The sequence below is a fragment of the Sciurus carolinensis genome, chromosome 5, assembly GCF_902686445.1.
Source record: "Sciurus carolinensis chromosome 5, mSciCar1.2, whole genome shotgun sequence".
Taxonomy (NCBI): domain Eukaryota; kingdom Metazoa; phylum Chordata; class Mammalia; order Rodentia; family Sciuridae; genus Sciurus; species Sciurus carolinensis.
Genome location: NC_062217.1, coordinates 110,945,615 through 110,962,673, shown reverse-complemented (window position 1 = coordinate 110,962,673; position 17,059 = coordinate 110,945,615). Strand labels below are relative to the sequence as shown.

General features: G+C 37.2%; 1 protein-coding gene across 3 annotated transcripts in view; it reads right to left on the bottom strand.

The window, feature by feature from the left end:
- Window positions 1-17,059, bottom strand: part of Bicc1 (BicC family RNA binding protein 1) — a 270,647-nt gene that overhangs the window by 95,956 nt on the left and 157,632 nt on the right. For all 3 annotated transcript variants that reach the window (XM_047553385.1, XM_047553386.1, XM_047553388.1), the window contains exon 3: window positions 10,667-10,736. In XM_047553385.1, the coding sequence (XP_047409341.1) occupies window positions 10,667-10,736 (70 nt within the window). The remainder of the gene's footprint in view (window positions 1-10,666; window positions 10,737-17,059) is intronic.

Sequence of the window (17,059 nt, the reverse complement as noted above, 5' to 3'; positions counted from 1 at the left end):
CTATGCTTTTTTATCCTCACTTTTCTGGATTCAGGCAAACTTCCAAAGTAAGTAAAAGAAACCAGGTCTCCTCAGTGCCATATCAGATTTAAGAAAGAGCAAGGACCACACAAAGAAGGCAAGGGGACAACCTTGAAATGGCACAGTGAAGAAAGTGTTTTCTGTCTTGTTAAGGAACCTGAGTGCTGAAGAGGAAGCAAATTATACCCCAAACTAAACACTTTTATTTACAGATCCTACTCAAGAAATGGAACCAGGGTATAAATGGAATGTAAGTTAACTCAAAATAACATATTTAAGTTACACATCCTTCCCTTGAAAGTAAGAGATTGGAAAAAATTCAAAACCTTTTCCCACAAAATAGGGAACCAAAGCCCAATGTGTGGAAATAAAGCCAAATAATTTATTGGGTCTCCTTTCTGTTATGCCAAGAAAACTTTGGAATTTGATGACTCTTGTACAATACTGTAACTATTTCTCATGCCTTCACAAAACAGACACACATTTTCATACTATTAAAATTAAAGATACTAATCTTTTGATAATTTACTTTGGAAATTCAATGCCCAAATGTTAATGCATACATTTGTGGTCCTTTAAAAATTAACACACTTTTACTATTTAAGATCATATTTATCGAACAAAATAGAAATAATCCATAAATTTCAGCATTTCTTTAGAAAAAAAGATGACCTACTATAACAGGGAAAGGACACTAGAGAAACCAATAAAAGGTGTGGCAAACAATTCACAGAGGAATGTGAATAAGCGTTCCATGAACAGATGCTGTCCCTTTACTCACTAAGGGACAGCATGTGACAACGTGATTGCTTTTCACTATCTAAGTTACCTGAGGATGAGAAACCACAGTTTTGGCAAAGAGGAAAGAATTGCTGTTTCCAATTCTAGAATCCAGTCTCTGCATGGTGGAAGTTCAACAGTCTTATGGGAAAAATTCTAAAAAATAATAGTTTGTTCCTATTCTGTTGCCTAAAAATTCTATTTGAAAGAATTTGTGCCACATAAAACCATATATAAGTAAACAAATATATTTGAAATTCACTGTAGAAAAATCGACCCTACAACAAAACAGATTTATCAAAACATACTATTAGATAGCCATACCCCACATACACATGGGGACATTTCAAACAGCTACAAAAACAATGGGTTATTTATGTGATTATATGAAGATGTCCTCTCATTATTTTATGAAAGCCAGATCAATTATGGAAATGTATTTTTATGAGATGGGCCTATTTTCATGAAGTAATATACATAACTATTTTGTATTGATCAAGTAGCCAAAAACACACAAATGGAGTCATCTCATTTTATTTTCATTTCAAGCAGGGTTTGTTTTGCTTTAAAAGTAATTTCTGGCAACAAGATACAAAGGGAATGTAACTCCTCATTTCTAAGATCTCTCTAATATCTTTTGATAAAAGCCTCTGTTAGTAGTGTCAAGGTTTATATAAGAATGTAATAATAAGGCACAAGTCATGCTTTAATGACCCAAAAAGGGCACTGGGAAAAAAATGAAGATGCCACTGTGATTTATTTTCTTTAGCTAATGAGAAATGCCACATGGTGGTTCAGTAATATTTGCAACTGCAAAAAGCCTTCATGAAAATAACTTAATTGTTACTGACAGGCCTAATAAATGTCACTAAATTCTGTCTAGCCTGCCTTGACTGACAGAGCAGAGGACAACCAGGAAAAGGCCACATGTGATTGGGGCAACATCAAAATTTGGTGCCTGTTTCCAGGCCAAGGTATGTACTCATAGTGCCATCACGGTACTCATTTAAATAAGATCAGAAACCTTAGGAACTGTCATAGTTATCTCAACTACACATTCTAGCAGAGAGGAATAAATGACCCAAGCTGTAAGAACGAAGACGGCAGCACATCTGTCTCCCAGCCTTGAAGCTCCAGGCATAGAGCAAAACACCGTTGAAGCACGGGAAATAAAAAAGGCTGAACATTCACAATTAAACTATAAATTCAAAACTGATTGCAATTTGAGGCCTTTAAAATGTGTAGACCTATCATCCAACCATGTTTTGCCTCTTTTACTGAAATTATGTCAGGTCAACTGTCTTGTTACATAAGAATGCTTGTTACATAAAATATCCTGATGGCTACTGCTACAAAAAAGTCAGACAAACAATGCAGTGGACCGCAAGATGTGCTCTAGCAGGAATCCAGGGCTATGCAGACGGCATCCTGATAGGAAGTTCACTCCTCTAGTTCAGCATTTCTCAACCTTGAACCATCGACATCTCCTGCTGGATAATTCTCTGTCCTAGGGTCTGTCTTGTACAGGGTATGAGGTTTAGCAGCACCTCTGACCTCTAGCCACTAGATGCCAGTAAAACCTCCTCCCAATTGTGACAACCAAAAAATGTCTCCAGGCACTGCCAAATGTCCCCAGGGAGATAAAATTACCCTAGGTTAAGAGCCACTGCTCTAGATAAAAAATATATAAATCTCAGAAAAAGCAGTAAGTCTTGAAAAGGAAAGGTATGATAAAAGCACAAAAAAATGATTTTAAAAATCTACATTGAAAATCTTAAAGACAGACATTCAGGAATTTTCTAAAAACTTGGTAGGTATTACTCTGAATTAATTGCCTTTCCTCTTGTGGAAGATACTTAAGAAACGTATTTTAAATCTAGGCTTCCCTTGATGAATGTGTAGGAGAATCCTCATCCCTTGTGTGACCAAACATCTTCATTAGCACCTATGTGAAGTGGAGGAAAATATCTCAAACTATGAAATCAAGGTTCCCCTCCTATCACTCTGTTCTCTTGGACAAGTTATATCATATGATGCCGTCAGTTTTTAGTATATTTAGTGGGGCAGGGGTGTGGAATACTCGTTCAAGTGGTTCACTTGTAATGTCTATTACAAGGTAGGTGCATCTACGTATTTATCCCTTGCTCCTCACAGAGTTCAACAGGAGAGAAGAACTGCAGTGGAAGGGAACCAGGGCTCCTAGACTTAAGGAGCTATGTGAGCACTGGTTCAGAAACCAGGAAGACAGAAAAAACTCCTCCTAAGAAGGACAACAACAGCCCAGAGGCAGGTGAGCTGAGAAACAGCCCTGGGCAACTCAGCTACTGGGGAATGACAGGCTGCTTACTGTTTAATCTGGACATCTTTCTCGCTTTTTAAATTTTTTTTTATTTTATAGATATTTGTAGTACCTTTAAACTTATTCATTAAGGAGTACTACTGATCATATTTGCACATATAATTTACTTTAAAATGCTGATGAAGGTACTGTGCCCAGTATCTATGACTATTTCCTTTTCACATAGAGGTTTTTTAGTTTCAGGCTTATAGAAAACCTAAGTGGAAAGTACAGAGAGTTCTCATCACAGAACCAGCCTCCTCACCGTCATCACATCAACATTAAAACTGTTCCATGAGTTCTGACAAGTGCAAAATGACACGTATCCACCATTACAGACCACACAGAATAATTTCACTAACCCAAGAATCTTCTGTGCTCTACCCATTCATCCTTCCAAGTCCCTAGCAATCATGTATCTTTTTTACTCTCTCCAGTTTCTTTTTCTAGGATGCCACATACTTGGAATCATACAATATTATAACTTTTCCAGATTGGTTTCTTTCAATTAGTAACATGCATTTAAGGTTCTTCCATGTCTTTTCATGACTTGATACCTCATTACTTTTTAGCACTGAGCAAGATTCCATTGTGTGGATATAACACATTTATCCACTTACCTATTAAAGGATATCTTAGTGGTTTCCAAGTTTCATTAATTATAAATAAAACTGCTACAAGCATCTATGTGCAGGTTTTTTGTGTCAACATAAGATTTCCATTCATTTTGATTATAGTGTAATTAGTGTAATCAAATGATTACATAGTAAGACTGTGTTTCCTTTTGTAAGAAACTGCCAACTGTCTTCTAGAGTGGCTGTACCTCTGTGACCTGGCACAGGAAAGAGAGGGAAAGACTGGAAAGAAGGGTTAACTTGCAGCGTAACTAGATGGTCAAGTATGCCAATGCTTGGGCCATTCAAAAGAGAAGAAAGAAAAACCAGCTTGAAATCAAGAAATGAGTCCAAACTCAGGTTCTTAGTCATGATAATGGATCATACAACACTTTGGTCTCACCCCTAAAACAGTTTTTGCTGTTTCTGTGTGAGAGAGAGCATATGTATTTCAGAAATGTTCTCAAATATGCATGTTTGATACTCTACAAATGAGGTTTTTCATGTAGAGATACCCTAACAAAATGAATGTTTAAAATATGCATTAATTTATATAAACTTTGTATTGCTTAAGCATATTAGAACTTCAAGAACTAGGAATGGCCATGGTTTCTGCCCTCCTCAGAGAGTTCCTACTCAGACTGTGCTCTACTTAGACTGTTAGCTTACTGCATACAACTTATCTAGCTCTTCAATTGATTCCTACTCTGGACTCCCAATCAGCACTCACCAAACAATGACCAAGCACCTAAATGTCACATACAAAATCTTTCTGCCAAGAAAAAACACAAGGGTTCCTAGGCAGGTAATAGGTACTACTTTGAAAGATTTAAAGTACTCCCCACAAAAAAGACAATAATAAAACCTCTCCAAGCAATTTACAGCATATTCTAAGTATATTTCCTCCCATATCCATCTTTTAGAAGTTGTTTAGATCAAGGACAAATCAAAAAGTCTCTTCCTAAGAAAATAATACATGAAATATCAGTGGAAATTCAAAGGGAAGAACTTTTTAAATAATTGCACAGTCATGAGAGGTTTCATGTTTTTAACTGTAAAATCTGAAAAAGGAGGTATTAACTATAAGAAGAAGGATGAGCTATCCTTAGTTCGCCTTGTAGTCTCCATAATTTCCAAGGACAGAGGCATTATGAAACTGGGTTGATTATTATCAGCTATAAATGCCAATGGTCACTGAAGGATTTAACATCACAGAATACCCTAGATGAAGAAAAGCACCAAGAAATGTATTTTCTCACCCAGGTGTGGGTGTGAAAAGGCATTTCAGTATAGTGATTGGGACTTAGGGCTCTAGGAACAGAACTGAATTCAAGTTCAGGGTCCTCTACTCTTACCTATAAAACAATGGGCAAGATAGTCTATCTTCATGAACTTTAGTTTCTTCATCTATGAAAAGACAACACCACCTCTTAACTCATAGAATTGCTCTGATAATTAGATAATACTGAAGATTATGTATGTAAAATATTTAGCCAAGCACATGGCCCCACTAGTTCATAACAAATGGTAGTATCCAATATTACTATTGGTAATTCAATTACATATTCAGATACTAATTAACCACAACCAAAACAACTCTGGTCTAGAAGTCAACCTGGAGACTGTGTCTTTTTAAGTCTCATTTACAAGCCTGCTAAGAACAGTACCAACATATCAATGCCCCTAAATGATAATGACTGAATCATTTTCTTTGAGTTTCCTTCCACTTCCCTCATTAGAACCACTAAAAGAAGGCCTACCCACAGTATTTCCTGTATTTGTTCACATCAGGGGTCTACTCATAAGAGTGAATGCCACAATTTTAAATCTTGTTCTTATGCAACATACCTTAGAGAAAGACATTCTCACCTGCATGAGTAGTTCCACAATGACCTAGTTGAGGGCTCAGGTGACAAATATTGAGGGCTAAAAATATTTACCAAGTGCCAACTATGTTCTGGTTGCAGTGCTAGGGATGCAATGATCAAGGAAATGCATGTGCTCTTCACCCTTTGAAGAAATGACCACTAGCCAGGGTTCTACAACCTTTCTATGTCACCATTATTACATCCTGACCTTGTAAACATGTGAGTGCATGTGTGTAGACACACACATAAACAGTGATATATGTGACTCAATATTAACAATATTCTTACACTCTTGTCTTTTCTAATTTACTTGGGAGTATTACTTATAGCTGGTTGTAACTCATTAAATTAAGTTTATACACCCTAACAGGCTGCAACCCACCACTGTAAACACTTGGTTCAGCATGCCACGCCACCCTTTCCTCTGCCCTCCATCCCTTGAACACTGCTATGTTAAAGGCTTCCACTAGGTAGTCAATCATGAACACCCAACACAAGCATAAGTACGCTCAGCAAAACATTTTCCCCAGAAAATAATGAATTTTTCTACAATTTTTCTCATGCTAAGATTTTCCATTATATATCCACTTTTTCTGACGGAATTCAACCAACAATAATAAACTCTCATGGAATCCTGATGATTCTCTTGTTCATCCTTAAAGGATGAGAATGGCTAACATGGTGCCAGATTCCCTCTACCCAGGATACACCAATAAACCATTCAATACTCATTCCTACTAGTCCTAGGTTTTCACACCAGGACCACGTTGCAGAGATGAGTTTCTATCACTTTGTTTAATTTTGCAATAAAGCTTAATTAATGTTGACCTCATTTATTTGGAATTTGGCATAAAACCTTTAAACAACGTTTACCCACATTTACCTTTGCCAACCTAAGAAGAAGGAGATTGATGAGCAAATTAAGAGCAAAAAGAGGCTTTTAAGAAAAATATTTACCTTATTTAAGAGAACAAACTCATCTAGTATGGTGGAGTTCACAGCACAATCACCACTGTGATTATTCTCATTACAAATCACTTTTATCTATTTGTTAAGGCAGGTCTGGCAGGAATTCTACTTGGCAAAACAGTCAAACTTGTTCAAATGTTGTTTGTATTTTAATGAAGCTGCATTTATTTTAAAACAGGCTGTGACTCAGAATAGCATATTCAACATTTTAATGAGTGCCTGAAGTTATTCTATGTTAGTAAACTTTTATATTATTCAAAACCTTAATCCCTAAAACTAGTTCACAAGCACAAACCTCAAATTTTCTATGTAAAGCACTGTTCGACTGTGACTCCACAAGTTTGAAACAGTTTCATTTTCTTCTGCACAAAATAAATTCAGAATAAATGCTAAGTATTGCTTTATTTTTCTTAATCATGACCCCCATTAAGATAACCCTAGAGTCATCCATTTAAATGTCCATTATCTTGAATCTTGAAGTCTTAGTTCTTTCTGGCTTCAATGAGGATTCAGTCCTCCAAAAATTTCAAATGCTCTGGGGATTTTCAAAAATTCCATGTCCCTCAGTTTATATCAGAAAATATGCACTTCCCTAAAATATCTTACATATATGAAAATATTTCTGTTACTTCTTCCACTATATTCTATCTAGAATATGGTCAAAGGGAAATGGAAGGAGAGCAAAAGGGAAAGAAGAAAGGAAGAAGAAAGGGTAAGAAGGTACAGCAAAGCAGAGAGAGGGAAGAAACACCAGATGTTCTTTTGCTCAAAATTATTACACACAGGCATAGAAGAGGTTATCATTACTCCAAACTTATCCATGTTAGCTGACTGCAGAGATAACAGAAATGTAAAAGAAATGAGAATCCATAATAACACAGGTCTTTGGATGCCAAAATGGACGTGATTCAGAAATCACTGCTTGGGGACTTTGCCCCTTCTTGACTGTGGTCATCATCCACTGCCACTGGAACAGTCTTCCTGGTAATCAAATTATGATATTTCACATCAGATGGCGAGATTTTTGTTTTCCAAACTCAGTTTGACCACAGCAATTACTAGAGGAACTTGTTAAATACACGGACTCCCAGTGTCACCCCAGAACTTACTGAACCAGAATCTTCAGAGAGGAACCTGAATTTTCTAATTGGTGGCCGATTCAGGCGGTTGGCTTTGTGCCTGTCTGCCAGGCAGCACCCTACCAGCACTTCCACCAAGGCTCCCACACTGCTACTCTGATAAACGATTAATGGCTTCAAAAATAAAGTTTGGGCACAGCTACTGGAAACTAATTTGAAAAATACGGGACTAAATTCCAATAAGGTAAAGAAAGGGGCAGACTGTGGTAACAGTGGCCATGAAAAATGTTTGTCTAGGCTCGAATATTCAACCAATGTGCATTGTAAAAACTAGAAAGTGAAATACAACACAAGCCTGTGGCTGCATTGTCTCTCTAGCACAGTCTGGGGATTATCCATATATTCTAAATCTTCAGAGCACCATGGGATTTAGAATCAAATAATCATCCCAAACATGGCATGGTCCCTAAATTCATTTATTTTCCTTGGTCTTTTGAATAATAATAGTTGGGAATGAAGATGGCTTAAAGACCGACTCTTCTACAACACTCAGGGGCAGCAGGGAATAGTCACATCGGGATGAAAGAGGAAATAATTACCTTCTAAAATTCCCCCACCACTTTCATTTTACTTTTACCAACTACAAATTATAGTCAAACTAACTCCATCTCTGAATTAAACCATTTTAAAAATAATGTAGGTCTATATACATCTCAGGGATGTTAGCCAAACGCTGATTCCACAGCTGTGTTTAAAGACTAAGAGCAATCAAGTAAATTCCGAACAGTAAATTCCTTAGAGGCAAGCTCTTGATTCTTTCCTCTTCCTTGTTCTCTTTTGGCACATTCTTTCTGCTCCTTGTGCAGTACTGTGTACATTCAGAGCACTTCATAAATAATAGAACATTAAATGAAATCTATAGACCCAAGTCTGGAGGGATCAATTCTTAGGCACAATTCCAAAGGTTAACTTTAACCATGTGAAAATTATCCCAAATACCCTCAAATGCACTGCTGAAATATTCTTATCTTTAAAGCAAATTGTACAACCAAAATGTGGACTGCCACTCCACTCTGAACAGGTTAAGTGTGTCAATAGTAGGAAATCGATCTAAAAACATGAAAATAATCCCTTCATTTCTGTATTTTTCTAAAATCTCTAAAGCTGTCTACATTTTGAACCCCAAATGAATCAATTCTTAGTTTCTCAGGATAATAGTGAGGGGATTGTAACATGGATACTGCAAAAGAATAAGCCATCCAGAATTATCTGGTAATGTCTTAATAGTCATGTCTCCTTGGGGTTTTTCTTGGGAGACTGATTACATTTCATTTTTATTAGGGAACAAAGTTTGTTTTATTTTTTAAGTAAAAATGCCTAACTACAGAAAAAGAGAATCCAGTTTACATTCAAATTTAAGTTTAGCCAAGTAGTAGGCCGTGGATTTTTTTTTTTAAAAACCATAAGTAGGTAGATAACCCACTAAGGACAGAGTCATCTTCTACATAATAAGTACAAAACATCCCAAAATACCATAAAAATTACTGAAAATTAATTGAAATTATTCTCAAAACAATTGGCAAATACAACATTTATACAAAGATAAGGAACTACAGGTGGAAATTTTCCATGTTTTCTTATGATTGGTTAGCCACCATAATCACAAATAAAAAGATAACAAGATCAAAATTTCTGTAGGCATGCCAAAGTCCCACCAATGACACTCACAAAAAATTATAACTGTAAAATAATGTACATGCCATGGGATGAGTAACTCTAATAAAATGAGATTAAAAGAAGAAAATTTGGACTAAAATAAGAAAAGAAACCTAGAAACTGTGCAAGGCTTAGTATTATTTAGCAATAAAAGCCATAGAAGGAACAATAATACAAAACTAAACAGCAACAACAACAGAAGGCCAGACCACAAGGGATAATGCTCTGCATATACAACCATCATATTTTGAATTGTCTGATGGTATTTGTCATCATCTCTGAATAACCTCATGCATTTGTATTATTTTTAGAAAGTGTACACAACAGAGTCACTAAAACTGTGGTCATTCTTTGAGGGGAAAAAAAAAAACTTCCATAAAAATATGTACTGGCAGGTCCTTTGAAAATACTACATAATTTTTTTTTTTTTAGTACTGGGGACTGAATTCAGGGGTACTTTACCACTGAACTATATTCTCTCTCTCTCTCTCTTTTTTTTTTTTAATCCCCTTTTAGTACTGAGGACTGAACCCAGGGGCACGTTTCCAGTGAACTATGTCCTCAGCACTTTTCATATTTTAATTTTAAGAGAGGGTCTCAATAAGTTGCTGAGGCTGGCTTTGAACTTGCAATCCTATTGTCTCAGTCTCTCAAGCTTCTGGGATTACAGCTGTGTCACAATGACCAGTTGGAAAATACTATGTGATCTTAAAATGAGGGTAGTGGGAATCTAAGGGCGGCTAGACAGCTATACTTCCATTTTCAACTGTCCATGCATTGGCTAGTGTCCTTTAGGACAGGGCAGAGAATTGGCAAGGGAAATGCTCAGTCGAAAAGGAAATCTAGTGGGCTCTTTGCTGTCAGATGGAGAGGAAGCACTCAAGAAAAGACATCTAAGCTTTGTATCATGTTGAAGGAAAAAAAAAAAAAAACAGATAGTAAATCTTTGTAGTAAATTAAAAAAAAAAGTATAAACAAAGAAAGTTTACGTGTTGAGAACATATTATAACATGTGGAGTTACCATTACTCATGACTATCAATTGGGCATCTTTGAGATCACAGATTGCATAATATTGTTTATAATAATATTTCTATTATAATATTTTTCTGTTGTTTGAAAACTGCATGTTGTTTGTAATTATGGGAATCATTATTATTTAACAAATATTTTGGGAAAAACTGATAAAAATAAAGATTGGCTTGTTTTTTCCCCAGCAAACTTGTAGTAATTCCATAACATCAGCTATCAGAACTGCCACTTTCTCCCTTTTACAATTTACCTTTCTTGGATTTGGCTCCGATCTTCAGTTTGGAAGGCCAAGCAATCTGAGTGTTTGTTTCCTCCATGATCTGTACAAAAATTGAGAGAAACATTGACTCAATTAAGAATTTGAATTTACAGATAAGATTTTTCACTAAAAAAAAATTTTAAAAAGCTTATTTTCAAATCTCTAACTTCCTGTTGATAAAACAAAATGATCTCATTTTGAAACAATGTAAAAAAGTTCTTGGAAAAAAAAGATGTTTTCATAAACCTTTAATCTATTAGAAATATTCAAGTATATTTTGTTACTCCCAGCGTTCCTCTCCACGATGCTCCAGAATTTTTACAGAGACGAGACCAAAAGTACATGAACAAGTAATTAACCCGACTTGTTGCCAGAACCATCAGAGATGCTTGTGCTGAATAAAATTCCCCAAGACTATGGCCAACAATTGCAACACACCAAACATGATTCTTGTAAGACAAAACTGTGTGAGTTAGGCCATACTAAATGAAGATTCCCCCTTCCCCCAGGAAAAGAAATAATTTGCTTTGGTACATTTGTATTTCATTAAAAGTGATGAAAACCTCCTAAACACAACATCACTTCGTAAAGCTATATTTCCCGTCATCCTTCACGTGGTCCAGGATGGCATTTATGCTGTGGTTTCTACTCACTTACACATGTAGCTAACACCAGCCAGGAGGACTTGACATAAAAATGAGTCCAGGCACAGGATGTAAGGGGAGCAAAGACAGCAGAACCATGGAAGTGGACAGTGAATAAGGATAAGTAACTCCAAAATGTTCCCTCTTTGTTCTTTGCTAATTTTATCACCTGATTTACACTAGATAGATGTTTACTTACATGTGTGTATATGTATGTACATATATACCTATGGTACTAGGGGGTGGCTCTACCACCCAGCTGCATCGCCAGTCCTTTTTATTTTTTAAGACAGCCCTTTAGATTTTTTAAGTTATAACATAGCTTTTATTTTTTATTTTTTAATTTTTTACAGACTGCACTTTGATTCATTGTACACAAATGGGATACATCATTTCATTTCTATGGTTGTGCATGATGTAGATTCACACTATTTGTGTAATCATACATGTACATAGGGTAATGATGTCTGTCTCATTCCACAATTTTTCATTCCCCCACTTCTCTCATTTCCCTCTATAATCTATAAAGTTTCTCCATTTGTCTCTCACTCCTCACCCCCCACCCCCATTATATATCATCATCCACTTATCAGGGAAAACATTTGGCCTTTGGTTTTTTTGGGATTGGCTTATTTCACTTAGCATGATATTCTCCAATTCCATCCATTTATCTGCAAATGCCATAATATTATTTTTATTTATGGCTGAATAATATTATATTTTGTATATAATCAATAAATGGGCCAAGGAACTAGACAGACACTTTACAGAAGAAGACATACAGGTGAGTAATAAATATTATGAAAATGTGTCCAACATCTCTAGTAATTAGAGAAATGTAAATAAAAACAACTCTAGATTTCATCTTACTCCAATTAGAATGGCTGTTATCAAGAACACAAGCAATAGCAGGTGTTGGCGTGGATGTGGGGGAAAAGGCACATTTGTACATTGCTGACAGAGTTGCAAATTGGTGCAGTCACTCTGGAAAGCAGTGTGAAGAATCCTCAGAAAACTTGGAATGGAGCCACCTTTTGACCCAGTTATCCTACTCCTCAATTTATACCCAAAGGACTTAAAAAATTAGCATACTACAGTAAATCAATGTTTATATCAATGTTTATAGCAGTTCAGTTCACAATAGCTAGATTGTGGAACCAACCTAGATGCTCTTCAACAGATGAATGGATAAAGAAACTGTGGTATATAGCCCTTTTGATTTTGAAACTTGGTCTCACTAAGTTTTACAGGATGGCCTCCAACTTGCAATTCTCTTGCATCGACCTTCTGAATAGTTGGAATTACAGGTGTGTACCACCAGTCTGGCTCATATTTACTTTATAACATGAATACAGAATGTACCAAACTAAGAGCAGAGAGTTAAATAAAAAAAAAACTCCTCAATAAGCAAATAACAGTGACTAACATTCATTAATTTAATCTCTTGAAGTAGACTAGGATATCTGTCAGGGGTGGCAAATGAATTATGGGTCTTTGAACTGCCCAGAGACAGAGGTGACACCTCTCTTGGGAATTCCTCTGGGTAAAGGTGCCAAGAAAACCACCCACTTGTATGGTGATGCCCTGTTCAAAGGGAAATTCCTTGCAAGTCACGGAATTTTATTAGTTCATAACCTTGGGCTCAAAAGTTTGCTGCCCGGAAGTGGAGAATTATAGGTGCAAGCTGATAAGCCCTAATTGAACTGCTTTAACCCTCAGCTTCGGTTTTGTTTACCTTTCCTCACAATAAATCCTTCTGATGTTTAAACCTATGTAATAAATGTGCAGAGCTTACTCATGGTCAGTCTTCCTCCACCAGAGGTAGGCTGAACCACTAAGCCCCAGCCTTTTCTCTACTTTTGTGTCTATTTGTCTTTTCATAATCCCCCCATTGACAGGTTCATGTAGCCCTGAATAAACTGTCATGCAGGACATGAAGGACACTTATTTTTCAGATGAGTTTATAGTTAACTAAAAAATTGGTGCAAACAACTAAACACATTAACAGTGCAATCCATGATAAGTACCTTTTTTCTCCTCAGTATTGGCTATGTACTGGGCACAAAATTAAATGGTTAACTTGCATCATTATTTCATTCAATTCCCTTTATCATAGCCTAAAGGGCTTTCAGAAGATATTTCACACTGGTAGCCCTACGTGTGTTTTGTCTCCCTATTAGTTGAGAGTTTTTACAGCTTGAGTCAACATTTTAGAATACAGGAATTGCTCATAGAAATTCAGATTTCTGATTCTATGGCAAATCTGGCAGATTTAGCACATGGAGCCCACATTCCCACATGGCAACATGTGGCTGGCACTGAGAGCCAGCTGCCCTCTTCGGTCAGGGCTAGCAGGCCCTCAGCTGCTCCTGGCCCCTACTGTGGCTCTGCATCTGAGGTCAAAAGCCAACTGTTGTCATCATCATCACATCTACTGCCATTTGTCATGGTTTCTGCACTGCAGGTTTTCTTACATAAATATTTCTCTATACCAATGTCTGTATTAAAAATTGGAAGTAAAAGGCAGGACACACTGTCTTCACTAAGTCCAGGTGCTGGTCTGGCCCTGAAGGCAGGAGAGCTTATTACTCCAGCCCTACAGGACCTGGTCCCTGCTTCCTCTCCTCCCCCTCTGCCTTTACCTGTTAATGTATTTAGTTGTTCCCACCATAAGTTTGGTTAGGTAATTCTATATTCACATTTTAAAAATTAAAAATAATATCCTCCTCGACTTTCTCTGCTCCAGTCACACTGGCCTCCCAAAATGGGGCCTTTGCATTTGCTCTTCTCCAGATTTTACTGTCCTGTCCCCTTTTCACGCTCAGCCTTCAGTTGCCACCTGGTCCACAATATGATCCTTTCCACTCACACCACCCCAAACAGAATTATTCTTATCCCTCACTGTGCTTATTTCTCTCCTAACCCTTATGGCAATCGTGAATCTTCTCTGTTTTTTTGCTTGTAGTCTGTCTCTGCAAAATAGAAACTGTGCTTTCTGCATACAGTAAGCACTGGATGTATCTGGGCAAATGAATCCTCACGACACTTATTGAGCCATGAAGAGTAGGAAACTGGAGTCAAGTACCAGCCCTGCTGGGTTTTAGCTGTGTCTCTAGGGAAATCGTGTAACATCTAACGGTCTCACTCTCTTCCTTGGTAAGATTACTTATCATATCTGCTCCTAGAGTTGTTGTGAGGGCTTGAGAACAAAATGTGTGGGGAACACCCAAGCACAGAGCATGCCCTGGTTATTACACATGGACTTCTTTCAGTTAGGCACTGTCTTTGACCCTAAGCAAAGTCTCCATGAGCTCAGGTCCAACAAGGAAGAAGAGAAGTTAACCCACCATTATGGTACTGTGTGCCAAATTTCAAAATAAGGCAGGGCAACAGGGTAGAAAGGGGATCCTAACCCTGTTATGGGTAGTCAAGGAAGTGCCTACTGTTGCCATGACCAAAGGAGGAAAAAAGTTGGCTGACAGAGGGGGAAATGGAGAAGGTATGGCAGGCAGAGAAGGAAGGCATGTGTTAAGTCTAAAAGGAGAGAGGGCAGGAGGCTCAGAGGGCCTGAGGGTAACCTCATGCACCCAGGACATGGAGTAGGTCTCCTGTCATCTCCCCTGTCGTACAGCTATGTGCTAGGGCACACTCAAAACAGACTTGAAGGCACAACACAGAACAAAAGCTTTGAAGTACCTTGGCTTGGCTGTCACTGACAGGTGGCATGACAAGTGGGACAGGGTCATGCTTATTTGACTTCAGGATGTCAAAATCCCCCATAGGAAATTACTGGTGAAACTTTCACAACTGACTCCCTGTCAGTTCCCACAGCTTTGAGACTGTACACTATTGGTCTGCTCTGGCCTCAGCAGTTACAGGAGTGGTGGAGTATGAAGCACTACACCCTCAGGAGGAGGGCAAGCCCATTTCTCTGAAGGGGTGTGGGTGGCAGTTGGTCCAGGAAATCCAGCCCTGGAGCTAGATGGCTGGAGCAAGGGGCTGACCAGCATGACCCCTAGAATGAGTGCCACAGGGGGCACTCACAGGGGGCACAAGAAGGCAGGGGGTGCAAGGCAGGAATTAGAGCAGTAAACAAAGCAGAGCATGTAAATCCACCAAACTATGCAGAGAGATGTCCTAAACAGTCAAGAGAAATTGGAACAGGCAAGATGAGGAAGACAGTTGAAATCAAAGAAGTCACAAAAACTCTGAGAAGTAAATGACCAATTCTATGGAAGGGATGTCTAAAGTGAATGCCAAGTAGTTGTTTTCATTTTTTAAAAAAATTTATTATTGCCCTTGTTTCTACCTTCACAAAACCAAAGCTCAAAGAACAAACTACTGATTTTAAGTCATTTTCTGGGAACATTAACAGTTTTTAAAAATCATGGTGATAGGAAGTCAGTTTTGTGGATCTTACAATGGATGAAGATACACCTTTTCAAGGGCTATGGGTTTACATACATTTCCCACAGTTCAGTTAATTCCCACAAAACCTGACAAGGAAATCACCTCCTAGAAACCTGTAATATGCCTCAGTTCCTAAGTAAGTCAATATGTTGTCTAAAACATTCAGATTCTATTCAAGGAATAATTCAGTAAATGGCTAATTCTGACCACCTCTCCCATGGCCAAAGATGGTACACCCCTCAACTGTGTGAAATTTGACCTGAAAGTTGGGAAACGTGCCTAAAATGACTAGCGCTTCCTCATGGAAATACAATCATAAATATATTGTGGCAGTTAAGCTAAGGAATGCTGAGGTATGCAAAGCCACAAAACCTCTGAGAAGAAAATGATTATCTTTTGCCTTGGGGAAAAAAAATCCTAATGCGAATTCCAGTTAGCTTCTTAAAATTGTATTATCGTCCCTGTTTCCACCTTCAGGAAACCTAAGCTCAAAGAACAAGCAGCCAATTTTGAATCATTTTCTATAAGTATTAGATCAAATATTAAATATTTTAAAGACTCTTATTCTAACTCAATTCTGGATGCAGTATATTTATGCCACTTCAAAAAAGTGATTTTCAACTTCTGGACTCCTCATTGACAAAGGAATCTCCTCTCAAGTTTACCAATCTCAGAAACTGTTGTTGGCTACTCTCTCAGCATAAAAGGAGAGGAGATTCTGGAGGATTCCACCTAAAATATAACCATCTGAATAAACAGCTTTTAATTTTCTGTTGTTAGATTTACTGTACTCACTACTTACATGGAATTAATAATTGAGATGTAACTTAATTCTTATGCTATTATTAGATATGATGAATAGCAAATGCTCATAGTAACACAAAGATTTGACCTAAAATAACAATTCTTTAAATTTATGAAGCAATTAAATTTAAGATCATTATCAGAAGATGATATATTTTTATAGTTCACCTATAGTGTTTCTACATCTGATGAAGATAGCAAGCTAGGGATATGTTCCATATATCACATTCTTTCATATATCACATTATTATTGCTTCTTTGGAAGCTAAAGAATCATCTTAACTTTCTAATTCATGTTTAAATGTTACAAACAGGGAGTAAAGGACCCTTATCAAGACTAATAGCTCCACTTTATAAATATGAAATTGCACATCCCCATCTTTGTTTTAGTTCCTGGGGAGTGTGAGGAAGGGTAAAGGTAGGAAGCAGGGGCAATATTTACATAAACTGATTTTTTAAAACTGGATGAAAGTTGTCAATTTTTTTTAATTTCAGAAATTTACACTGAAGTATTAAAATGATCACA